Raw genomic sequence first — 23761 nt, 5'->3', positions numbered from 1 at the left:
TTAACACCATAACTTCATGTGGCACCCATCGCCCCCAAGCGGACACTGTTGTATTTAAAAACATGAATGAAAAATAATTTCAAAACTGTTTATTTCCATTTTCAAATAAATTACTAATACATACTTTGTACATTGGGTGATTGAGAGAGTCCTCTAACTGTCCTCTGCATCAGTACAAAAAGGTGCTGAATTAATGTGCAAAAGTGATGCATATTATGCATATTAGGAAAATGACAATCCAAAATAAAAGCATTCCTAAAAAATGCATGAAACTGTAAATAAATAAAGACATGACTATCCATGCGGCATAAACAGTTGCTGGATGAGTGAAGTCCATAGTGCAGTGTGCTTTACAATGATCTAATGCCTTGAGTTAGCATTGAAGCCTATACAAAAGCCCATATTTACAAGACATTCAATCGAATAAGTGTAACTACAGAGAACATCACCTCAAGGCACAATTCAGCTCACATTTTCAGGACCCTTTTTTCACTTGAAATAGCTAAATGTAAAAGCAATGGCATTTTTTTGTCTTTGTGAGTGAAGAAACGTTCATTAGTTGTTCTGAATTGCAATACATTTTACAATAAAGCTGTTTGACATGCAATTCCAGATGTAGACATGACTACTGAGAATCAACAGTCGGTTGTTTTGTTTTCTCATGTGAGTGTACTGATTGGTTACAAAGAAATACAAACAAACACACACTGACACACTCTTTCACTCTGAACTGTCCTCTTCAGTCTGAGTGCAGGAGGATCTGTGTTTTTCTGTGCTCTTCCGTATGGCTTCTGTTTGGGTTAAGACTGGTTTGCCCATAGTGTGACCGTCTTGTCGGCTGAGGAGGACAAGAAGGACAGGTCTCTGGTGTGCCATCGGCACTGGATCACTTTATCACCGTGTTCAGCCACCACAGAGACCGGTAGGGTTTTGGTGAGGTCCCCTAGAGAAAAACAGGAGAATTTAACTTGGATAAAATAGCATTTTACTTCCATAAGGTGAGAGAGAAAGTGCAGTGGGGTTTATAATAATAATAATAATAATAAATATTAATAATATGTAGTATTATTATTACAACTGTACTTTTCATTTTTTTATTATAATATAAAACATATAAAATATTGAATAATATAAAATGCTGAAAATAATAATAATAAATATTATTATTATTCATTAATAAATATAATAAATAGTAAATTATTAATAAATAAGAAAATATTATTTAAAATATTGCTAAGCAATAATACTTTTAAAATGTAATTAATTGTAATAAATTAATTACATAAATAAATAAAACAACGATGATAATAATAATAATTTTCCAATGACACAAGACATAATCTGCAATATGGCAAAATAACAGTGATTTCATTTATTGGTATAATGTATTATTATTATCATTATTATTATTAATAATAATAATAATAATAATAGCAATATTTAAATATTTTGGTTGGTTTTCAATATTTAATTTTTTCTCATTTTTATTGTATTTACAGTAAATAATAATAATAATAAACCAATTAATTTAGATAAAACAGATATGAAATGACATTCACAAGACATAATCTGCCACAACAACAACAACAACAACAATAATAATAATAAACAAAATTAATTAAAATAAATATAAAATGACATTCACAAGCCATAATGTGCATTGTGGCAAAAGAAGGTATTTAATTTTATTTGTAATAATAATAATAATAATAATAATAATAATAATAATAATAATAATAAAAAACACAAAATATGAAAATATTGCTCAGCTAATTCTGTAAAAATAACTGACATTATTCATTTATTGAGGTGTCTTTTGATATTTAAAAAAAAATTAATACAGTAAATAATAATAAACAAAATATGAAAATAATGCTAATTCTTTGAAACGAACTGACATTCATTTATTGAGCTGTTTGTTAATATTATAATTAATTTTAATACAGTAAAAAAATAATAATAATAATAATAAACCAATTATTCGAAATAAAAGAGATATGAAATGACATTCACAAGCCATAATCTGCAATGTTGCAAAAGAAAATTGGTATTTAGTTTTTAATAATAATAATATTAAACCAATTAATTAAAATAAATATGAAATATGAAATGACATTCACAAGCCATAATCTACAATGTGACAAAATAACAGAGGTTTTTTTAATTATATTTTATTTCTATTAGTAATAATAATAATAATAATAATCAAAACCAATTAATTTAACATTATTATAATCAATTATTATTATTATTATTATTATTATTTTTTTTTTTTTAACATAATACTAAAATTTAAAGGTAAGTCAGTGAAAGGAACTAACATTATGAAACTAATACTAAATTATTTTAAAAAAATGAAATGCCATTCACAAGCCATATTACTTTTGTAATGTGACATTTAATGTAATTTAGATGGAAAATTTTGTTTTACAACGATTTAGCTCATGAAAGACTTATTTTGGCAGGTGATTTTTTTAACATGACATTATTTCTGTCTACCTTGAAGATCAGTGATCATGACTTTGTTGTCGTAGGAGCCGGTGAGCAGATAGTGAGCACCAGGAGAAAAGCGCACAGAACGCACGTCGCTGGTGTGCGGCTGATACGCCTGGACGGTTCGACCTCCTCTGATGTCATAAAGCATGCAGCGACAGTCCTCCAATCCGGTGGCCATGAGCCGCCCACTGGGATCCACTGCCACCGAGGCCACAGCACTTCCTGTCACATGACACAGTATATATAGATTCAAACCTCTGTGCAAAAGACATTCAATAACAATTTAAAAAAATGGTTGACCCTTGATTATTATTTTTAGTGCTGTTGTAATATTGTGCTAATTTTTTTGTTGTTGTTGATTGTTGTCACTGAATTGTTTAATATTGTGTTTACTACTACTAATATTATTATTGTTATCATTATTATTATTATTTTATTGTGTTGAACATGTTTTGCATTGGTTGTTTTCACTGAATTGTTTAATATTGTATTTAATAATACTGTTATTTTTTTATTGTGTTGAACATGTTTTGCAGTGGTTTACTGAATTGGTCACTGAATTTAAATTTGATTTAATAGCACTAATACTAATAATTAATAATACAAATAAAGAATTAATTTAGTATTTATAATAAAAAATAAATATTTATAAGTTAATAAAAAATTAATAAGTTAATTAATAAGTTAATAAAAAAATAATAGCACTAATAATTGGACTAATCATATATTATGATTATTATTGTTGTTGTTGTTATTTTATAAAAATATTTATTATTATTATTATTATTATTATTATATTATTAATAATAATAATAATAGATACTATTATTATCTTATTGTATTTTTATTTTTATTAATTGTAATATTCTGTATTCTGTAAGTTTAATACGATTCTAATTATTATTATTATTATTATTATTATTATTTTTATTATTTTACTTTGTTGAACAGGTTTTTTATTGGTTGTGGTCACTGAATTTAAATTGTATTTAATAGCAATAATACAAATCAATAATAATTTAATAATGCATATTATTATTATTTATGATTATTACATTATTATAACTTTAATATTATATTAAATAATATGAATGCTAATAATCAATACTATTATTATTATTATTATCATCTAGAAATCTTTATCCCATAAATCACAAACAGCAGAGAAGGTCATGAAAAAAATTGAAAATTGTCCAAAAATAAAGGATTGTAAAGAAGCTGAGAAGAAACACACACCTGTTCCATGCAGGGCCGTCCCAACCACCTTCACACAGCTGGGCACACGCAGGTCCCAAAACCTCACCGTCTTATCCTGAGAACCAGAGGCGATCATCCACCCTCCCCACGTGTACAGAGACAGGATGTGTCCTGCGACAGCACATCAGATCATACAACACAACATCACATCCTGTTTATACATTCATACAGGACGGTTTATGTGTGTGTGTGTGTGTGTGTGTGTGTGTGTGTGTGTGTACCCGTATGTCCGCTGAGTGCGTGCAGCCCCTGTCCTCTCTGGCAGTCAGTGGTGTAGATGTTACAGTCTCCAGCCCCAGCGCTGATCAGGATGGCCCCTCCGCTCTCAGGACCCTCCATAAACGCCAAGTCTCTGATGGTGCCGTCATGCATGCTGAACTCAAGATCTGGACCTGCAGTCCAAACACACACGCCCATTTATCATCTATTACTGATTGTTGTGGTTTTACACTACACAAGATACATTTGTGACCCTGGACCACAAAACCAGTCATAAGTAGCACGGGTATATTTGTGGCAATAGCCAAAAATACATTGTATGGGTCAAAAGTATAGATTTTTCATTAACGCCAAAATCATTAGGATGTTAAGTAAAGACCATGTTCAACGAAGATATTTTGTAAATTTCCAAAAGTAAATATATCGAAACTAATTTTTTGATAAGTAATATGCATCGATAAAAACGTTTTCGCCATTGTGTTGACTCAGGTGCAGGGGAAGACAAGAATGTCTCAGATTGAGCGATTGAGGTGTTCTGTTGTTGGATGTAATAACATAACAGTAGTTATTTACCCCCAACATCTGAGCTGCTGAAGACGCAGAGGATAACGTTACTTTCGTTTTTTTTAAAAAGGAAAGCGCCGATCCCGATCTACATATGCGTCTATGTTCGTGCGAATCGTTCCTGATGCAGCTTCACCCACAGCAGAAGTGAGTATAAGGGTTTTTTATGCATCTTTGCAAATGGCCTTTCTTAATAATGTGCTTGTTAAACACAGCTAAAGTAAACATTACGGCTCATAATCCCACATCAGAGAGGGGTGGGGCGAGCAGAGGTCATTTGCATTTAAAGGGCTAATGCAATAAAATGAGTTGATTTTTTGCAGAGCTGATTTTGACAAGGTAAAAGGGTGTTTTTTTTACACTGCCATTAAGAATTTTTAACCAAATCATATTAAAGAATTTTTCAGTAAGACCCTGAAGAATCATATGAACTTGTGGAAAATGGGCATCCGATGACCCCTTTAAAAAAACTGACCTTTATAACTGGTTTTGTGTTCAAGGTTCACATTTGATCTGATATTATTTGAAAGGCACGTTACCTGTGGCGTTGCAGGTGTCCGCATTGAAAGGAAGAACTTTGACGTATTTGTCATTGGAGCCCGTGGCGAGAAGCTGCCCGCAGGGACTCCAGGCCACACAGTAAATAGAGCCTTTATGGTGCTTAATACGCTTGAAACAGATCTCAGGCTGCTTTACTGGACCTTGAGCGCTAGACAGAAAGAACAGAGGACGTTGGAAGACATTCAGAACAATGTTCAAGTTTTGGACAGTTTTGGGTCCCATTGACTTCCATTGTGTGTTTTCTCCATATTATATAAGTCAATAAGACTTGAAACCATTTGGTTTCTAACTTTCGTCAAAATATCTTCTTTCATGTTCCACAGAAGAAAGAAACTCATACAGGTTTGCAACAAGACTTGGATGGCTTAATATAACGTAAATGATGTCTCTTACTGAAATACGTAGTAGAAAACCAATGAAATATTTACAGTATTTAAAAAATGGTTGCACTTGGTGAGCTACTGACGCTACCTTTTGCTATTTTTTCTGCAACACAATTTAGAAAATAAAATACTGATACGATGCCACATTGTTTGGCTTTTGGTTGTAATGTCTTTTGGTTGTCTTCACTGCTTTTCTAGCAACAAGAGGAGTAGAAAAGAATAAGAAGGTGCCTTTGGACAAATAAAACTTCCTAAAGACCTGCGTCTTTGTTCTCTCTACTTCTGCCCTGATGCTTTTGAGGCTTTAAGTCGACCACAGCTACTAAAAGCAGCGTGGATTTCATTCGATATCCTGAGGCATTTAGACTCCTTATGGGGAAAAATCAATCATGCAGCATTTGGTTTAAGTTTACGCTTATATCCTTCGCCATCTGTAAGCTCTTTCAGTAACTGTGGTCATCATATTAGCATTTTGTTTTCTGAGTTGTGTTGCGGTAAAAATAGCAACATGTAGCGCCAGAGTGCAACCATTTGACATCATTGAAATTCTAGCGCCCCCCATAGTCCAAAATATGTATAAAACTATGTGGATTTTTTAAAATAATGTAGATCTTTCATGTTTTTTTTTTTACTACATATTATAGTAAGAAACTAGCCTGGCTAACGCCAAACCACGTCATGACAACGTCATGATTCGTGGTCTGGGAACCATATGTTAATTTTCTCGTATTTGAGGCATGGTTTACAAATGCCCAGAGCCGTTTATTGGGCGCTACAAATGTCTATCAAATGCGCCTGTGCATTGCTCACAGCCAATCGTTTCAATTATACTGGACGACGTACGTAGAGCGACAGTAATTCGACAAGGAAGAAGACGAAGAGTTTACTTTTGACTGAGGACAAAGTTATGCTTCATAAATTATTTATCAATCGTAATTCAACGCTGACTTTTTAGCATGCATTTGACCGAATTGTCTGCTTTTGTCTTTATTTCCGATTACATAAGTCTCTTATACTTTATACTTATACTTTTATAATGGCTAATATTGTTCATTAAAACTGACATTTAACGAAAAAGGCAGAGTTGTGCTTGTCATGTTTCATTTTATTATACATAAAGATGTATTATACACAGTGCACATATAGCCTAAATCACATATTAATGTTTTATTATTTTTAAAATGAGTACAAAAAGAGAGTTGTGGTTTATATTTTGAAGAAAACAAAGAGGCAGTGGTGTTTGATATCACTTCCTTTTATTGTAATTATTGTTTTGTAACGCGTTGCATGAACCACATTTTTGTCGCTATCAATATGTTTAACGTTAAATGAAACGGAAAAGAGGCAATGCTATTTGATATAATATTTAGTTTCACTGTAATGTTGTACATTCCCTGGACTACGCTTTTGCAGCTATTACTATTACACTGCTGTTCCATTTCGTACTATCTGAGGTGAAAATTTGGTCCATGGTTTCCTAGCAGCGTGAATAAAATCGCGCTGCGCGCAAGGCAGCACGGGGAAACCCAGGCTAGTCATTCATGTTATATTAATTCATATGTCTTAATACACCAGAACACACCTGGTTTTGAGGGATTGTGGGTAAGTGCAGACACGCAGTGTTTTGGAGTTGGAGCCGATTGCGTAGAGCATCCCGGATGGGTGGAAGGCGACCGCACGCACAGCCTGCGTGTCCTCCAGCGTCTGTACTGCAACAAATGGGGATTTGGGTTTCTCGTCCTGAAACACACTGTTGTGATATATCAGCATTAGAGGCAGCTCAACAACCAGTTTTAAGTATTAAGTATTTCATCTTCGTAGGGTTGAAGGTTTTGAGAAACCTCTGGTTGACCAGCACTGGGGACTCGTCCAGAGACGGGACACCTCGACCTCCTCCCTTCTGAGGGGTGCTGCTGATCAGCGCAGTCTTGTTTCGGCCTGGGCCGGTGTCTGGAGTCTGTTGACAGGTTCCGCTCGCTGGCGTACCGTTACACTGCTGGGCCAAAGCCTGGACGTCTTCTCCTAGGTCTTCCATTCCCACATTCAGTTCCTCTAGTTTCTGAATAGACCTACAGAAATGATCAAGAAAGTCTAGAGATCAGGATAATCAACAGCTGATATCATTTTAATTTTTATAGAATTTAATGACAGAAATGCAGTTTTCAAAATTAACTTACATTATATTTACTCTAAAATTCGCAATTAAACTAATTCAAAGCAAATAAAAATAATAAACAGAATTAACAAACGGAGCAATTTGGGCCCTATTATGATAATAATTACATTCCTAATAATTATACTTAAAAAAACATAAAAAAAAAAAATCCTATAGTGTATAATAAATAAGTAAAAATAAATATAAAGAATTCTATATAAAATATATAATTATATAACACAATTAAATATAATAATGTGTGAAAAATATAGATTAACTATTACATTATAATTAATTAATTAATTAATAATTAAATAAATAATGGAAATATAATATAATATAATATAATATAATATAATATAATATAATATATAGTGTGAAAAATAAATAGAACTTATGGAAAAATATCCATAATTTTATATAACTATATAATCCATTTCTATTTTTATAATAGCAATTTATATAAAATAAATTATAAAATACAAATAAATAACTAATTTCTATACATACATGCACACGTATAAATTAATTAATATTTAGATGAATAAAATATATATGTATATTTATTATAAATATATATATATTTATTTATTTATTGTATTGTATCTACATACAGCAAATAAGCTGAAAAATAACAGACATTTAAAAAAAACTGGTTAATTACTGATCATTTCAAAATGGCAACATTTTCATATTAAAATGTTATGTGTATATATATATATATATATATATATATATATATATATACACACACACACACACACACACACACACACACACATACATATATATATATATATATATATATATATATATATATATATAAAATGTAACTATATATAATAAAATGTTATGTATAGAATTTATATAAAAATTGATGATTTAATAAGAGCCAATCCAATAAGTACTGTAGTTCACAAAACTGCTGAAAAAACAAACATTGCTGATAGTCTCAAAATTGCTAAACATTTACAGGTTAATATCTATCCCTATAAATCATACTGAATAATAAAGTGTAATACTTAATATAATATAATACAGTCTAATAGAAAAGAATACATCAAATACTATTTCCCTGCTTGAAAGTAATGGCACATCAATAAAAATCAAGTGAAACAAATGAGAGTTAGCGGTAAGCATGTTCCAGTCCAAGAGGCATTTAAAGCACTTTCAATCTCATCATCTTGACACTGGAAACCACATAATCAATCAACAACACTGTGGGGCACTTTAGAGATACACGGGTCATCTGGATCTGACCTGTTCAGGAACTTCTGTGTGAGATTGTGCTGTGCTGTGTCTGTGGGCTGATCTGGGGGATGAACTCCACCCTCCAGCAGCATCTGGTGGTAGAGCTGCCTCTGCTGCTGCTTCTGCTCAAGATGCTGCTGCACCCGCAACCGCTGCCGCTGGAACTCCTGAAGCTGCTCCTGCACACATAAAAACAACCAAAATGACAAATCCATCAGCATTTACTCACCCTCAAGTCATCCAAGATATTCATGTCTTTCGTTCTTCAGTCAAAAAGAAATTCAGGTTTTTGAGGAAAACATTCCAGGATTTTTCTCCATATAGTGGATTTCAATTGGGATCAATGGGTTGAAGGTCCAAATTGCCGTTTCAATGCAGCTTTAAAGGGCTCTACACGATCCCAGCCAAGAAATAAGGGTCTTATCTAGCTAAATGATTGGTCATTTTCTAAAAAAAATAAAATAAAAATGTATATACTTTTTAACCACAAATGCTCGTTTTGCACTAGCACGACCTCACGCATTACGTAATCACATTGAAAAGGTAATGCTTGAGGCGTAGGCGGAAGTACTGACCCAGTATTTACAAAGCGAACGTGCGAAGAAAACCAAACGCTCTTTACAAAAAGGGCAAAAAAACGATTTCGGACGATTTTGAAGTTGGAGGAGAAAATGAGATGGAGTTTTTCGCCCTACCCTACCTTTTTGAACCGAAGTACACAGTCAAAGAACTAACCACGCGTGACCTTTCTAACGTGATTACATAAGGAGTGGAGTCGTAGACGTGCATCGCAGAGCAAATTTTTTTTTTTTTTTTTTTGAAAATGACAGTAAAATTTAAAATATAAATCTAGTAAAACTTTACTAGATAAGACCCTTATTCCTTGGCTGGGGTCGTGTAGAGACTTTTAAAGCTGCATTGAAACTACAATGTGGACCTTCAACCTGTTGATCCCCATTGAAGTCCACAATATGGAGAAAAACCCTGGAATGTTTTCCTCAAAAACCTATTAGGACATTTTTATTCTGGAAGTGAACTAATTCTTTAAAATCCTGGGCACGTAATTTAAATGTTGCTTGTTTAAAAGGGAACTGAAGTGTTACCTCAGATTTTTCAGCTGAACCCGTGGCTCCACCATCTCTGCCAGGAGTCAGTGGAGGACGAAGTGAGTTTGTTGAGCCGTTTATTCTCTCGTCCTGCACTGGTGCTCTGGAGGAACAGTACAATGTCAGTCATAAAAGGAGTAGTTTTCAGAACAAAAACGTACAGATAATGTACTCACCCCCTTGTCATCCAAGATGTTCTTGTCTTTCTTTCTTCAGTCCTAAAGAAATGTTGTTTTCTGAGGAAAACATTTCAGGATTTCTCTCCATATTTTGGACTTCTATGGTGCCCCCAACTTTGAACTTCCAAAATGCAGTTTAAATGCAGCTTCAAAGGGCTCTAAATGATCCCAGCCGAGGAAGAAGAGTCTTATCTAGCAAACAATGGGTTATTTTCTAAAAACATTTATAACTTATATACTTTTTAATCTCAAATGCTCGTCTTGCCGAGCTAGACAAGACGAGCATTTGAGGTTAAATGTACATAAATTGTGATCGTTTAGAGCCCTTTGAAGCTGCATTTTGGAAGCTCAAACTTGGGGCACCATAGAAGTCCATTATATGGAGAGAAATCCTGAAATATTGTACTCAAAAAACATAATTTCCTTACGACTGAAGAGAAAAAGACATGAACATCTTGGATGACAAGAGGGTGATTACATTATCTGTAATTTTTTGTTCTGAAAGTGAACTACTCCTTTAATTACTCACCCTCATGTCGTTCCAAACCTGTAAGACCTTCGTTCATCTTCGTAACACAAATTAAGATATTTTTGATGAAATCCGAGAGTTTTCTGACCGTGCATAGACAACAAAACAACTGACACATTCAAGGCCCAGAAAGGTAGTAAGGACATCATTAAAATAGTCCATGTGACATCAGTGGTTCAACCATTGTAAAGCTACAAGAATACTTTTTGTGCACAAAGAAAACAAAAATTACGACTTTATTCAACAATTTCTCGAGTTTCACAAGTTCACGAGAGTACCACGACATATTCTCGTAGCTTCATAAATTAACAGTTGAACCACTGATGTCACGTGAACTATTTTATCAATGTCCTTACTACCTTTCTGGGCCTTGAACGTGTCAGTTGTGTTGCTGTCTATGCAGGGTCAGAAAGCTCTCGGATTTTTATCAAAAATATCTTCATTTGTTCTCTGAAGATGAATGAAGGTCTTATGGGTTTGGAACAACATGAGGGTGAGTAATTAATGACAGAACTTTCATTTTTGGGTGAACTATCTCATTAACATCTGTGGATGCAGTAAAATTCAGGCTCAAACGATAAATGTCCAATAACTGATAAATGGCTAGTATAAATGCTACAAGTATAAAAAATATATATATATATACACTATGAGATTTGTTAAAGATTAGGATTTTTAAAAGATGAACATTAAGTGGGCATTAGATGATGAGAAATGTACATAGAAATAAGCACAAACAATTAAATATACAATACACACTGCCATTTAACCCTCTGGGGTCGAAGAGGGAGTATGGTCTGTCTCAATTTTTCTGGATGGCCGCGAAAAGAACTAAAGATACTTTCGTTTTTGATCATCCAGATAACAACAATGTATTGTTTGAATCTGCAACAGGTCTTCTTTTATTTGTGTATAGTCATAATAACAACAAAACAATTTGCTTTTGTAAAACCTGAATCTCAGTGAATACTTGCCTCACAGACATGAAAAAATATGTGTATAGAAAGCTTAAAATGTCTACTTTTAAAATACTTTTGGGGTAAGATTTTTTAATATTTTTTGTAAGTCTCTTCTGCTTACTGAGGATGTATTTATTTGATCTAAAATACTGTAAAAAGACTAATATTGTGTAATAATATTACAATTTAAAGTAACGGTTTTCTATTTGAATATATTTTAAAATGTAATTTATTCCTTTGATGCAAAGCTGAATTTTCAGCATCATTACTCCAGTCTTTAGTGTCTTATGATTCTTCAGAAATCACTGTAATATGCTGATTTTTCTGCTCAAGAAACGTTTCTTATTATTATGAATGTTGAACATAAAAGCCATTATATTTATTTCAGGATTCTTTGGCGAATAGAACGTTACAAATAACATCTGTAGAAATCTTTTCTAATATGTCTTTCCTGTCACATTTGACCAATTTAAAGCATCCTTGCTGAATAAAAGTATTCATTCATTTCATTTTAAAAAAAAATTTCAAACATCTAACCAGTAGTGTAGTGTAATCTCTACCATTTGAAAAATAGTTGAACATTAATATTATGGTTTCTGTTGCCACTTCTTATCCAGTATTCAACAAAAATTCTCAGAAATATATAGTCATTGAAGTTTGTTTTAGACTTAACTAGTAAAGCTGCCAGGGTTTATTTCGGTGGATCTAACTGGATTAAAAGTGTTAAGCTTGAACACCATATGGTGAATTTCACCGCTCACAGTAACACCTTCTACAGAAACCAGTTCTGAGAAACTAGATTTTACTACAGTATTTCATACTTTATGGTGAAATGTTTGGTTTTGTTCATGACTGATGTTTATGACTTAAGGAAGATATTCTGTTATATAACTATGTTGATATAGCTGTTTTTATCAATACAATGAAAGTAAATTGGGTCCAAAACAACACTGGACCCTATTGACTTTCACTGTACTGACAAAAAAAAAAAAAAAAAAAAGAAAATTTCTTGTTTTGTGTTCCTCAAAAAATAAAGTCATACTGGTTTGAATCGACATTACAAATGCTTAAAGGGATAGTTCACCCAAAAAAATTTAAATTCTGTCATTAATTACTCATCCTATGTCATTCCAAAACCCGTAGACCTTCATTCATTTTAAGAACACAAATTAAGATATTTTTGATGAAATCCGAGAGCTTTGTGACCCCGCATAGACAGAAACGCAACATTCAAGACCCAGAAAGGTAGGAAGTACACTTGTACTCTTGTGAACGTTCATCAAAGAGAAGAAATAGTTGAATGAAGTCATTATTTCTGTTTTCTTTGTGCACAAAAGGAATTCTCGTAGCTTCATAACATTACGGTTTAACCACAGATGTCACACGGACTATTTCAACGATGTCCTCACTACCTTTCTAGGCATTGAATTTGCATTGCTGTCTATGCAGAGTCAGAAAGCTCTCGGATTTCATCAAAAATATCTTAATTTGAGTTCTGAAGATGAACAAAGGTCTCACAGGTTTCAAACGACATGAGGGTGAGTAATTAATAACAGAATTATCATTTTTGCATGAACTATCCCTTTAAATGACAACAAAATTGTCATTTACGAATGTGCCATCCCACCTGTCAGGCGATTCACTGAAGCCGCTGCTCTCCAGTGGGTTTTTGCTTCCATTTCCTCCTGAAGGATACCCGAAGTTGGCGAACGACTGCGACATGGCCGTTGATTTTCCATCACCTTCTGAGCTTTTCTTTTCTCTTCCCACCAAACCATGGGACAGTCCATCCAGGGCAGGATTGAGAGAGCGAGACATGTAAGTATCCGCCGATTGCGGCCGGCGTAGAGGTGATGATGGGCAGGGTGAGAGTTTGGTGAGCAGAGGTGTGAGAAGATCCGCGTGACCCGTCCGGGCCGGTTTGACAAGCCGGTCTACGTGGATGCTGAGGGTTTTCTGTTCGAACGCGCAAGCGAAGACCGACGGAGAAAGGTTTTGCAGCCAAGACAGCAAACTCAAGTCTAGTTCCTCACAACCATTTCCACACAGGACGTCGACAGCTAGGAGAACCTCCTCCTCGCTGATTTCTTCTCCGGTGGCTTTGCTCTGGCAGTACTCGACGCAACATTCGTAGAGTATTCCCTTGATGAGGAGCTGGAACAGACGGTCACTGCTGGCTTTGAATCCAGCTTCGCTTAGTTTGCGGTCGGCGGGGATGAATTCGGCCACCATGGAGCAGGCTTCCTCGAAGCAGTGCACGCGGGCCGTGCTGGGGTTCCAGTCTTTGAATTCGGCGTGGTTTGTGAGGCGCGGGAGCGTGAGGAGAAGGCAGAGTTTGCTGTAGTCGTCTTTGGTTGGGCAGAACTCTTCCAGGGAATGAAGGGACTTCACCGCGTCTTGCATGGTCAGCTCCAGCTGCAGGTGGAAAAGAAAGAGGTTATAAGAGGTATAATATCTCAGTATTAAAGGCTATTTTCATGGTACAAATAACAAAAATATTCACAAGTTACAATTACACCATTTCCATTTTGCATAAACAACAAGTATCATTTATATATTTATTTATTTATGTATTAAAGGTTATAAACATTATTTATTTATTTACGTATGTATCAGTATTAAAGGCTATTTTTGATAATTTTGCATAAAAGTCTAGCCTTTTATCTATTTATTTATAAGTATAAAAACAATTAATTCACATTATTATTATTATTATTAATAATAATAATAATAATCATCATCAAAACTGATCATTTTTTATAAATAAATCTGACTTTATGCTAAATTGAATGTGCCTAATTGAAAAAATATATATATATTATTAATAATATATTATCAATAATAATAAAATAATAATATTATAACTAAACTTTCTATTTTGCATGAATTTATTTATTTATTAGTACATAATTGTCAATTATTCACATTATTACTTTTATTATCATGATCAAAAATGATCAAAATGAATTAATTGTAAATAAACAGGTAAACAAATAAATAAAAACAATAATATGTATCAATCAATCTTGTCTGGTTTTGTGCAAAATGGAATACATTTAATTGTAAATAATAACAATAATAATTCTAAACAATTCAACTTTCCATTTTGCATCTATTTATATATCTATTTATTTATTTATTAGTATAAAATTATCATTCATTCTAATTTTAACTGTTATTATCATAATCAAAAATTATTAAAAAAACAAGTAACTAAATGAGTAGGTAACTAAATAAATATCAATCAATCATGTCTGATTTTATGCAAAATGGAAGTTTGATTGTAAATAATAATAATAATATACAATTAAACTTTCCATTTTACACGCATTAATGTATTTATTTATTAATATAAAATTATCATTCCTTCACATTATTACTATTATTATCATCATCAAAACTGATAACTAAATTAATTAATTGTAAATAAATAAATATAAATCTTGTCATATTTTATGCAAAATGGAATAAGTTTATAGTAAATTATAATCAACAATTAAATGTTCCATTTTACATGAATTTAATTATTTATTAGTATAAAATTGTCATTCATTCTCATTTTTACTATTTTTATCATAATAAAAAATGACAAAAATATTAACTGTAAATAAATAGGTAAATAAATAAATATCAATCTATCTTGTCATTTTATACAAAATGGAATAAGTTTAATTGTAAATAACAATAATAATAATAATAATAATAATAAACAATTAAATTTTCCATTTTGCAATAATTCATTTATTTATTAGTATAAAATCCTATTCACATTATTACCATTATTAACATAATTAAAAATGATAAAAGTTAGTTAAATGTAAACAAATAGATAAATAAATATAAATCAATCATGTCTGATTTTATGCTAAATGGAATGTTTAATTGTAAATAATAATAATAATAATAATAATAATAATAATATACAATTAAGCTTTCTCATTTTGCTTGAATTCATTTTTATTTATTTATTTTTAAATATAAAATTCATTCATTCACATTATTCCTATTATTATCATATCCCATTTTATCCTCATATCCTCATTAACATGATCCCATTTTATACACACACACACATACAAACACTCACATTCTCATGGTCATCTGCAGCAGATATGGCGTTGTTTACACACAGAGCTTCCAGAAACTTCTGTTTTAGGATGATATACCGAAACCTGAAGAGGAAAAAAAGCCCAAACGACTGTGAAACAAGCAACACAAGCCTGAATGCTGGCAAAAGATTCAAAACTGACTGTGCTTACTTCTTTCTGTCAAATTTATCCAGGCCCTCCAAAGGCTGAATGAACTGCAAAACTTCCTCCCATTGCCCATCCAATACAAGTTGCCTAAGAAAAAAAAACAGAAAAGAGCCAAAAATGAGTTTACCTGCCAAAAATATTAACCAACATTCCTTCATAAGTGAAAAACGATGTTACTGCAGGAAATGCAAGTGTACTCAATACTTCATGACTTGAAAAACACACTGTTTTGCCATTTCAACAGTTCATTAAGCAGCACAACCATTTAAAGGAACACTCCACTTTTTTTGGAAATAGGCTCATTCTCCAACTCCCCCCCGAGTTAATAAGTTGATTTTTACTGTTTTGAAATCCATTCAGCCGTTCTCCTGTTCTGGCGATATCACTTTTAGCATAGCTTAGCATAGATCATTGAATCCTATTAGACCAATAGCATCACGTTCAAAAATGGCCAATGAGTTTCGATATTTGCTTCTGTAGTTGTAGATACATAGCTTCTGTAGTTATATCGTGTACTAAGACCGGTGGAAATGCAAAGCTTCAATTTTCTAGGCTGATAAGATTAGGAACTACACTCCCATTCCGGCGTAATAGTCAAGGAAGTTTGCTGCCGTAATAAGACCGAAGCAGGAGCAGTGATACCACGCAGCACATGTGCAAATGCTAAACTAGCTGGGAACTCATTTCTGATAATACTCCGCCTGCTTCGGCCATATTACGGCAGCAAACTTCCTTGACTATTACGCCGGAATGGAAGTGTAGTTCCTAATCTTATCAGCCTAGAAACTCGCAGCTTTGCATTTCCACCGGTCTTAGTACACGATATAACTACAGAAGAGTCAAGTTTTAAATACAACAAACATGGAAACTCAGTCATTTTTGAACGTGATGCTACTGGTCTAATAGGATTCAATGATCTATGCTAAGCTATGCTAAAAGTGATATCGCCAGAACAGGAGACGGCTGAATGGATTTCAAAACGGTAAAACTCAACTTATTAACTCGGGGGGAGTTGGAGAATGAGCCTATTTCCAAAAAAAGTGGAGTGTTCCTTTAAGGATGGCACAGCTTTTTCAAAAAAGACTATAGTAAATGGTTTCTAAAAAACTGAATTCATAATTTTTTTTTCTGCATTTTGGATCAATTGAAATGCTGTTTTGCTCTGTTTAAAAACCTAAAAATGCCTTAGTGAATCCAATGTTTTAAACAGTTGTTTTAGAATCACCAGAAATTCATTAGTTGTTTAAGTTTTAAAAACAGCTTATTACTGACCTCAGGAAGAGCATATCATCCGAATAAAGCCCATTAATGATGCCGCTCTCCTTTTCCAGGGCCAGCATACTGATGTGGAGCTTTCTGGAGTTCAGAAAGTCCAGGATCAGCTTGATTATCTCTGCTTCTTTAATGTTTATAATCTCTTCTGCAGTCATGGTGTCAGATTCCTGAAGGGACAGAGGGACGAGGTTATCTGTAAGCGAGGACAGCCAGAGTGTGTTTGTGTGTGCGCGCGCACGCGTGTGTGTGTGTGTGTGTGTGTGTGTGGTTTCGCCTACACTGTGGGAACCAAATATTCCCATAAGGATGATAAATGCTCTTTGTTGAGGGTCCAGACAAAGCCTTCACAAACATCGAAATGAAAATCTAAAAACCAATAAATAAATATTATTCGTGGGAGCAAGGTTTCAGAAACTAAGAATCCAGTTTAAAAAAAATTAAAATTAAATAAATACAATTAAAATTAAATATATTTATTATGAATATTTCATGAACATTTAAATATATGAATATATATATATAGTCATTAATATTTAATTATCTATATATAAATATATATTTCAATTATTTAAAAAATAATATTAAATTTATATATTTCATTTATTAATATTTATAGATATGATATGATGTGTGCGTAATTTTATTAATATTTAATTATTTATATATAAATCTATAAAATCTATAAATGTTTAAATAATTGAATATTTATATTAAATACTTTTTCTTGTATAAATAATTATTTAAATATGATATATTTGAGATTATATATATATATATATATATATATATATATATATATATATATAAAATCATGTTTATATTTGGCATTTTCTCAGTATTTTAAACAAGACAAATTACATAAAATACATTTAATACATACATTTATTCAAACATTACAAATAAATAGATAAAGTGATAAAAAATAAAACATCAAAAAAACAAAACAAAAAAAAACTAATAAATAATTAAATATTCTGTTGGGTATAAGAAAACTACTATTTTAGTACAATACATTTGTGAGTGTAATTTTACTAATATTGAATCATTTAGGTAACACTTTACAATAAGGTTCATTAGTTAAACATTAGTTAATGTACTAACTAACATGAACTAACCATGAGCAATACATTTGTTACCGTATTTACTAATCTTCATTAACGTTAGTTAACGAAAATACAGTTGTTCATTGTTTGTTCATGTTAGTTCACGCTGCATTAACTAATGTTAACAAGATTTTAATTATGTATTAGTAAACGTTGAAATTAACATTAACAAAGATTAATAAATGCTGTATAAGTGCAGTTCATTATTAGTTCATGTTAACTAATGTGGTTAACTAATGTTAACTAAGGAACCTTATTGTAAAGTGTTACCATTATTTATTTATAAATATCAAATTTTAATAATCATTTTAAATACATTTTGTTTTATTAATATTTACTTACTTAAATATGATATATTTGATAAATATAAATATATACATTTAATCAGTATTTAACAGTATTTTAAACTAAATCAATTACATAAGACACATTTAATACATAGATTTATTCAAACATTACAAATAAATAGATAAAGTGATAAAAATACCAAACGTCAAAAAATAAATACATAAAAACAAAAACAAACAAATAATGGAATATTCTGTTGGGTATAAGAAAAATAGTATGTTAGTACAATACATTTTTGTGTGTTATTGTGTTATTGTATTATATATATATATATATATATATATATATATATATATATATATATATATATATAAATATTATTACAATAACACACAAAAATGTATTGTACTAACATAATATTTTTCAATATATATATATATTAAATATTAATAATGTAAATACAACTTGTTGTATTAACATTTATTTATTTAAATATGACATATTTGAGATATTTATATTAAATCATGTTAATATTTAACATATTCTTAGTATTTTAAACTAAATACATTAAATACATTTAATAAATACATTTATTCAAGCATTACAAATAAATAAATAAAGTGATAAAAAATGCAAAAGATCAAAAAATAAATACATAAAACAAAAACAAACAAACAACTAAATATTTAAAAATATTAATTTAGTATAATACATTTACAAATGTAATTTATACATTTAAATAAATAAATTAGTTAATAGGTGATGGATAGAAAATATCATTACCTCAGAACATTACACTAAACAAATATAAATACATTTAATAAATACATATATTTATAAATTATTATAAACAATTAATGTGAAGTTTAGGCCTTAGGGATAGATTAACTTAGTATATTAGGTGAAACAAACAATAAATAAATAAATGCAATAAATAGACTTCTTTAAAAAGAGCTTTTAGTAAAAATATTTGGTAGTAATTATCATTAACTCTATATACTAAAAATAGCACACCTATAGGATAAAAAAAACAACATAAACACAATGCATCAATTAATGTCACATATCTCAATCCCTTTTCAAATGAAGCATAATTAATGTGATTCAAAGCATCTTAAAGTCTTGATTTATTGTGCATGCCAAACAGTTGCATGCAAGTACTGCGACAACTTGTGCCATGCAGTCCTGTCAGCAAAGACAAGCTTGCATTTCAATGTGTTTGCACCAGTGCAATGGAGAGAGCAGCATTGGGAATTAGGCTGCTGAGCTGACCATTTACTGACCCAGTTCATTGCATGCATCCTCAAATCTGTCATTTTCGCTGACAATCACAGGTATAAACAGCATGCATGTCCTCATGTCCTGTCTGGCCCCCCAATACAACGCAGTTGAGCTTTAACTCTGTGTGTGCTAGCAAGACAAAGGTAAAAAATCCCTGCAGCATTTCCAAAACCTTACCTGAAATCGAGCTTCGGCCAAACCCGAGTTGTTTATTCAGTCCTCTCCAGGGCGGATTAACGCGAGCTCAGCGTTGAGTCGCCCGAGCGTGAGGTGCGTTTATCCCGACAATGGCTCAGATGTCCCCACCCACCTTCCGCCTGTCTCACTCTCTCCATCAGCAGCAGCGGCAGCAGCAGCGCCGGTTACCGGCGGAGAGACGCGCTGCCTCGGTCACACCCACTGAGCGCACCGCTGCACCGCTGCATCGCTGGACCTTGCTCTGTTCTTTAAGGTTCTCTTATAAATTATGAGTTTGGAAATCTAAATTATGACATTATGTGGGTTCAAATTATTCAAATGATTTTGCTCGGTCTAAAATGGACATAGGACAAAAATGGACAACGCTTTCTTATTTCTTATTTGAAACTATTCAACATTATGACACTTAAGAAACATTATTTAATTGTAGTGTAGTATATCCTTTTATTTTGCTAGAAGGCAAAAAAGCCTGCTGTTGTGCTGTATGACCGCTTGATGGCGCTATGAAATCACAAGACTGATCCATAAGCATGTTTTTGAATTATACTGAGTACATTGCTGACATGAAACTTACGGTTGAGCTGAAACAAGAGCTTGTTTGAGATGAATTCAGAGATATATAGCCTACGTCAAGATGTCTGTTAAAGACCGCTACATCTGGAAAGCATCTGATCAATGTCTTTAAAAAGTCGGTTTTACATACATTCTAAATCAGAAACATCTTACAGACACTTTCTAACATCTGACAGGAAATGTCTTAGAGGTGTACTGCAGATGAGCAAACACACTAAAAATATGTTTTGTTATGACTTTTTTTCTCATAATTGCTTTACAAATTCACAATTATAAGAATTAGATATATACTTGCAATTCTGAGAAATTATGTCAGAATTGCAATATATAAAATTACAATTCTGACTTTTTTCCTCAGAATTGTGAGATATAAACTCGCAATTCTGACATTTTTCTCATAATTGCGTTACACAAACTCACAATTCTGACATTTTTCTCATAATTTTAAGATATAAACTCGCAATTCTGACCTTTTTCTCATAATTGCTTTACACAAACTCACAATTCTGAGTTTAGAAACTCACAATTGCGAGTTATAAAGTCAGAATTGTGAGATATACTTTTTTTCCTCAGAATTACATTACACAAACTCACAATTCGGACTTTTCCCCTCAGAATTACATTAAATAAACACACAATTCTGACATTCTTCTCATAATTGTGAGATATAAACTTACAATTCTGACTTTTTTCCTGTGAATCTGTAAACTACAGCAAAGTTCAGTTAATATAACTAAATATCCATCAGAGATCTTGACTCAGCTCAACCATGTAAAACTGTTATCTAGATTATTGTACAGTTTCTTTACTTTTATAGGAAATATATATTTAGGAAAAACTACAAACACACATTTGGTCTCAGACTAGACAGCCTCTACTAAATGACATTCAAATCTATGTAACAAGGCAAGAAAATGAATACAAAACGAAACAGTTCATGAAATATTTGACCTCATGAGGGTGGTCAACCGCATGAGATCAGATATATCTGAAGACAAAGCACCTGTTTCAGTGACCATTGGTGAAGAGGTTTAAGTCATTTTTTGTACCCTATTTACCCTATTATCTCACAAAGTATTGACTTTCAAAGTACAGTTCATCAATTGATTTTATCTTTGTGAGTCTTCTGCTGTTCAATTTTTGTTAAATCTAGGTCACAAAAGAAGTTCATAAACCCAAGTGTCCATCAGTTCCTGTCTGTGAGCGAGACCCTGCTTGGCAAAGGCCTTTGTTTTTTTTATGCAATAAATGCACCTGCAACTAGAATTGTTCTCTGCAGGACTGTGTCCCACTTTCTGCTAGTGGTGTAATGTTTCTTTGAAAATTGTCCTACCTCTGCATTTCATAGGCTATACCTATAGCTGCTTAATGACCATCTACCTAATGATCTTCACAACAGAACATACACTGCTGTTAACAGGGTATGGGGACAGTAAGGTTTTATAAAAGCTTTGAAGTTCCACATGCTCACCAAGAATGAGTTTATTGATTAAAAATACAGTAAAATCAGTAACATTGTTAAATGTGAGTCTGGACCACAAAATCTTAAGTAGCACAGGTATATTTGTAACAATAGCCAAAAATACATTGTATGAAATTTACAAAATTCGTAGTTCAGAATGCACCAAACTGGAGCTTCTGAACTCAGCAAAACACGAAACGTTTCACACGTGCTTTGCTTTTCTGAAAGGAAGATTATAAGGAAAAACAGAAAGACGCCAGACCCAACGGCAGTTGCTACCACGAGTAACGGTACAAAAAGCTATGTGCCGCGATACAGTTTGATACCGCGACCAAGTATGAGTTCCAACTAGAGCCCGGCAACTCACAGATTTGTAGAAAAAGGACAACTGCTCTTGTCATGTGGTGAGTGAGAAACTGCAAACAACAACAGCAGTAGTAGTGTTAGCAGTAATTTAAAATTAAAATTTAAAATTAATAATGCAATTAATTAACATTAAATATATAATAAAATAATTTAAGGTGATCCATAAAATAATACCAATAGTAAAATATAGAGTAGTTAATAATAATAGTAGATTATATATTAACAACATAAAAGTAACTATAATAATAATTAACAATAAAAACAATATAAATGAACACAAAATAAAAAAAAATAACAACAGTAGAATGTATATGAATATAGAAAATAAGAAAAAGGCAAAAAAAAAATGCTAGCATTGCAGCTTCACTTATCACAGAACTTGATGAAGCACCACAGTGGGTGATGGATTGGCCTCTGTAGTCAACTTCTCATGGGATCGCTGTCTTGAATTGCGGTGTATAGTGTTGGGAGGCCATCACACCATATCTATGGGAATGACCCACGTGGTCAGATGGTGTGACTCTCTCATTTGCCCATCACCTGAAGCACTCTTACCATAGCGAGACGCTGCTTTAGATTCTCGCACTGACAGTGAGAGATCAATAGTGAGGCATCGCTCGGTGGGTGACTGATGGTGTCAAAGACAGCTTCTCGGCAGATTGTTGACTACAAAAATAATAAGAATATATGTGACCCTGGACCACAAAACCAGTCTTAAGTTGCTGGGGTATATTTGTAGCAATAGCCAAAAATACATTGTTTGGGTCAAAATTTTAGATTTTTCTTTTATGCCAAAAATCATTAGGAAATTAAGTAAAGATCATGTCTATGAAGATTTTTTGTAAAATTCCTACTGTAAATATATCAAAATGTAATTTTTGATTAGTAATATGCATTGTTACGAACCTAATTTGGACAACTTTAAAGGTGATTTTCTCAGTATTTTGATTTTTTTGCACCCTCAGATTGCAAATTTTCATATAGATGTATCTCGGCCAAATATTGTCCTATCCTAACAAACCATACATCAACAGAAAGCTTATTTATTGAGCTTTCAAATGATGTATACATCTCAGTTTTGTAAAATTTAACCTTATGACTGGTTTTGTGGTCCAGGGTCACATATTTGCAAATAAGCAGCTAAGCGATGAAACGACTACCAGTCAGGGTACAGAAGATGATCCATCCTTGATAAAATTGAATACCACAGAAGATAGAAACTGAAGAATATTAGTGCAAAATAACAAACAAAAAAACGATAAAAAATATATATAATACATAATAAATGTAAATGATAAAT

At 32.2% G+C, this 23761-nt stretch overlaps 1 protein-coding gene across 1 annotated transcript; it reads right to left on the bottom strand.

Moving 5' to 3' along the window:
* Positions 1–93: 93 nt before the first annotated feature.
* On the bottom strand, positions 94–20165 carry wdr47b (WD repeat domain 47b). Its single transcript, XM_073843791.1, has 14 exons — positions 20040–20165; positions 17188–17357; positions 15919–16002; positions 15747–15831; positions 13287–14074; positions 9990–10095; positions 8896–9065; positions 7322–7549; positions 7063–7230; positions 5076–5245; positions 3975–4145; positions 3733–3864; positions 2500–2718; positions 94–943 (listed from the first exon to the last, which is right to left on the bottom strand). The coding sequence occupies exons 2-14, from the start codon at positions 17343–17345 to the stop codon at positions 801–803; spliced, it is 2622 nt and encodes an 873-aa protein (XP_073699892.1). The 5' UTR covers positions 17346–17357; positions 20040–20165; the 3' UTR covers positions 94–800.
* Positions 20166–23761: the final 3596 nt, after the last annotated feature.

The sequence above is a fragment of the Garra rufa genome, chromosome 7 (assembly GCF_049309525.1).
Source record: "Garra rufa chromosome 7, GarRuf1.0, whole genome shotgun sequence".
In the NCBI taxonomy this organism is placed as follows: Eukaryota; Metazoa; Chordata; class Actinopteri; order Cypriniformes; family Cyprinidae; genus Garra; species Garra rufa.
Note: the sequence above shows the minus strand (reverse complement) of the source record. Positions and strands in the feature narration are given on the sequence as shown.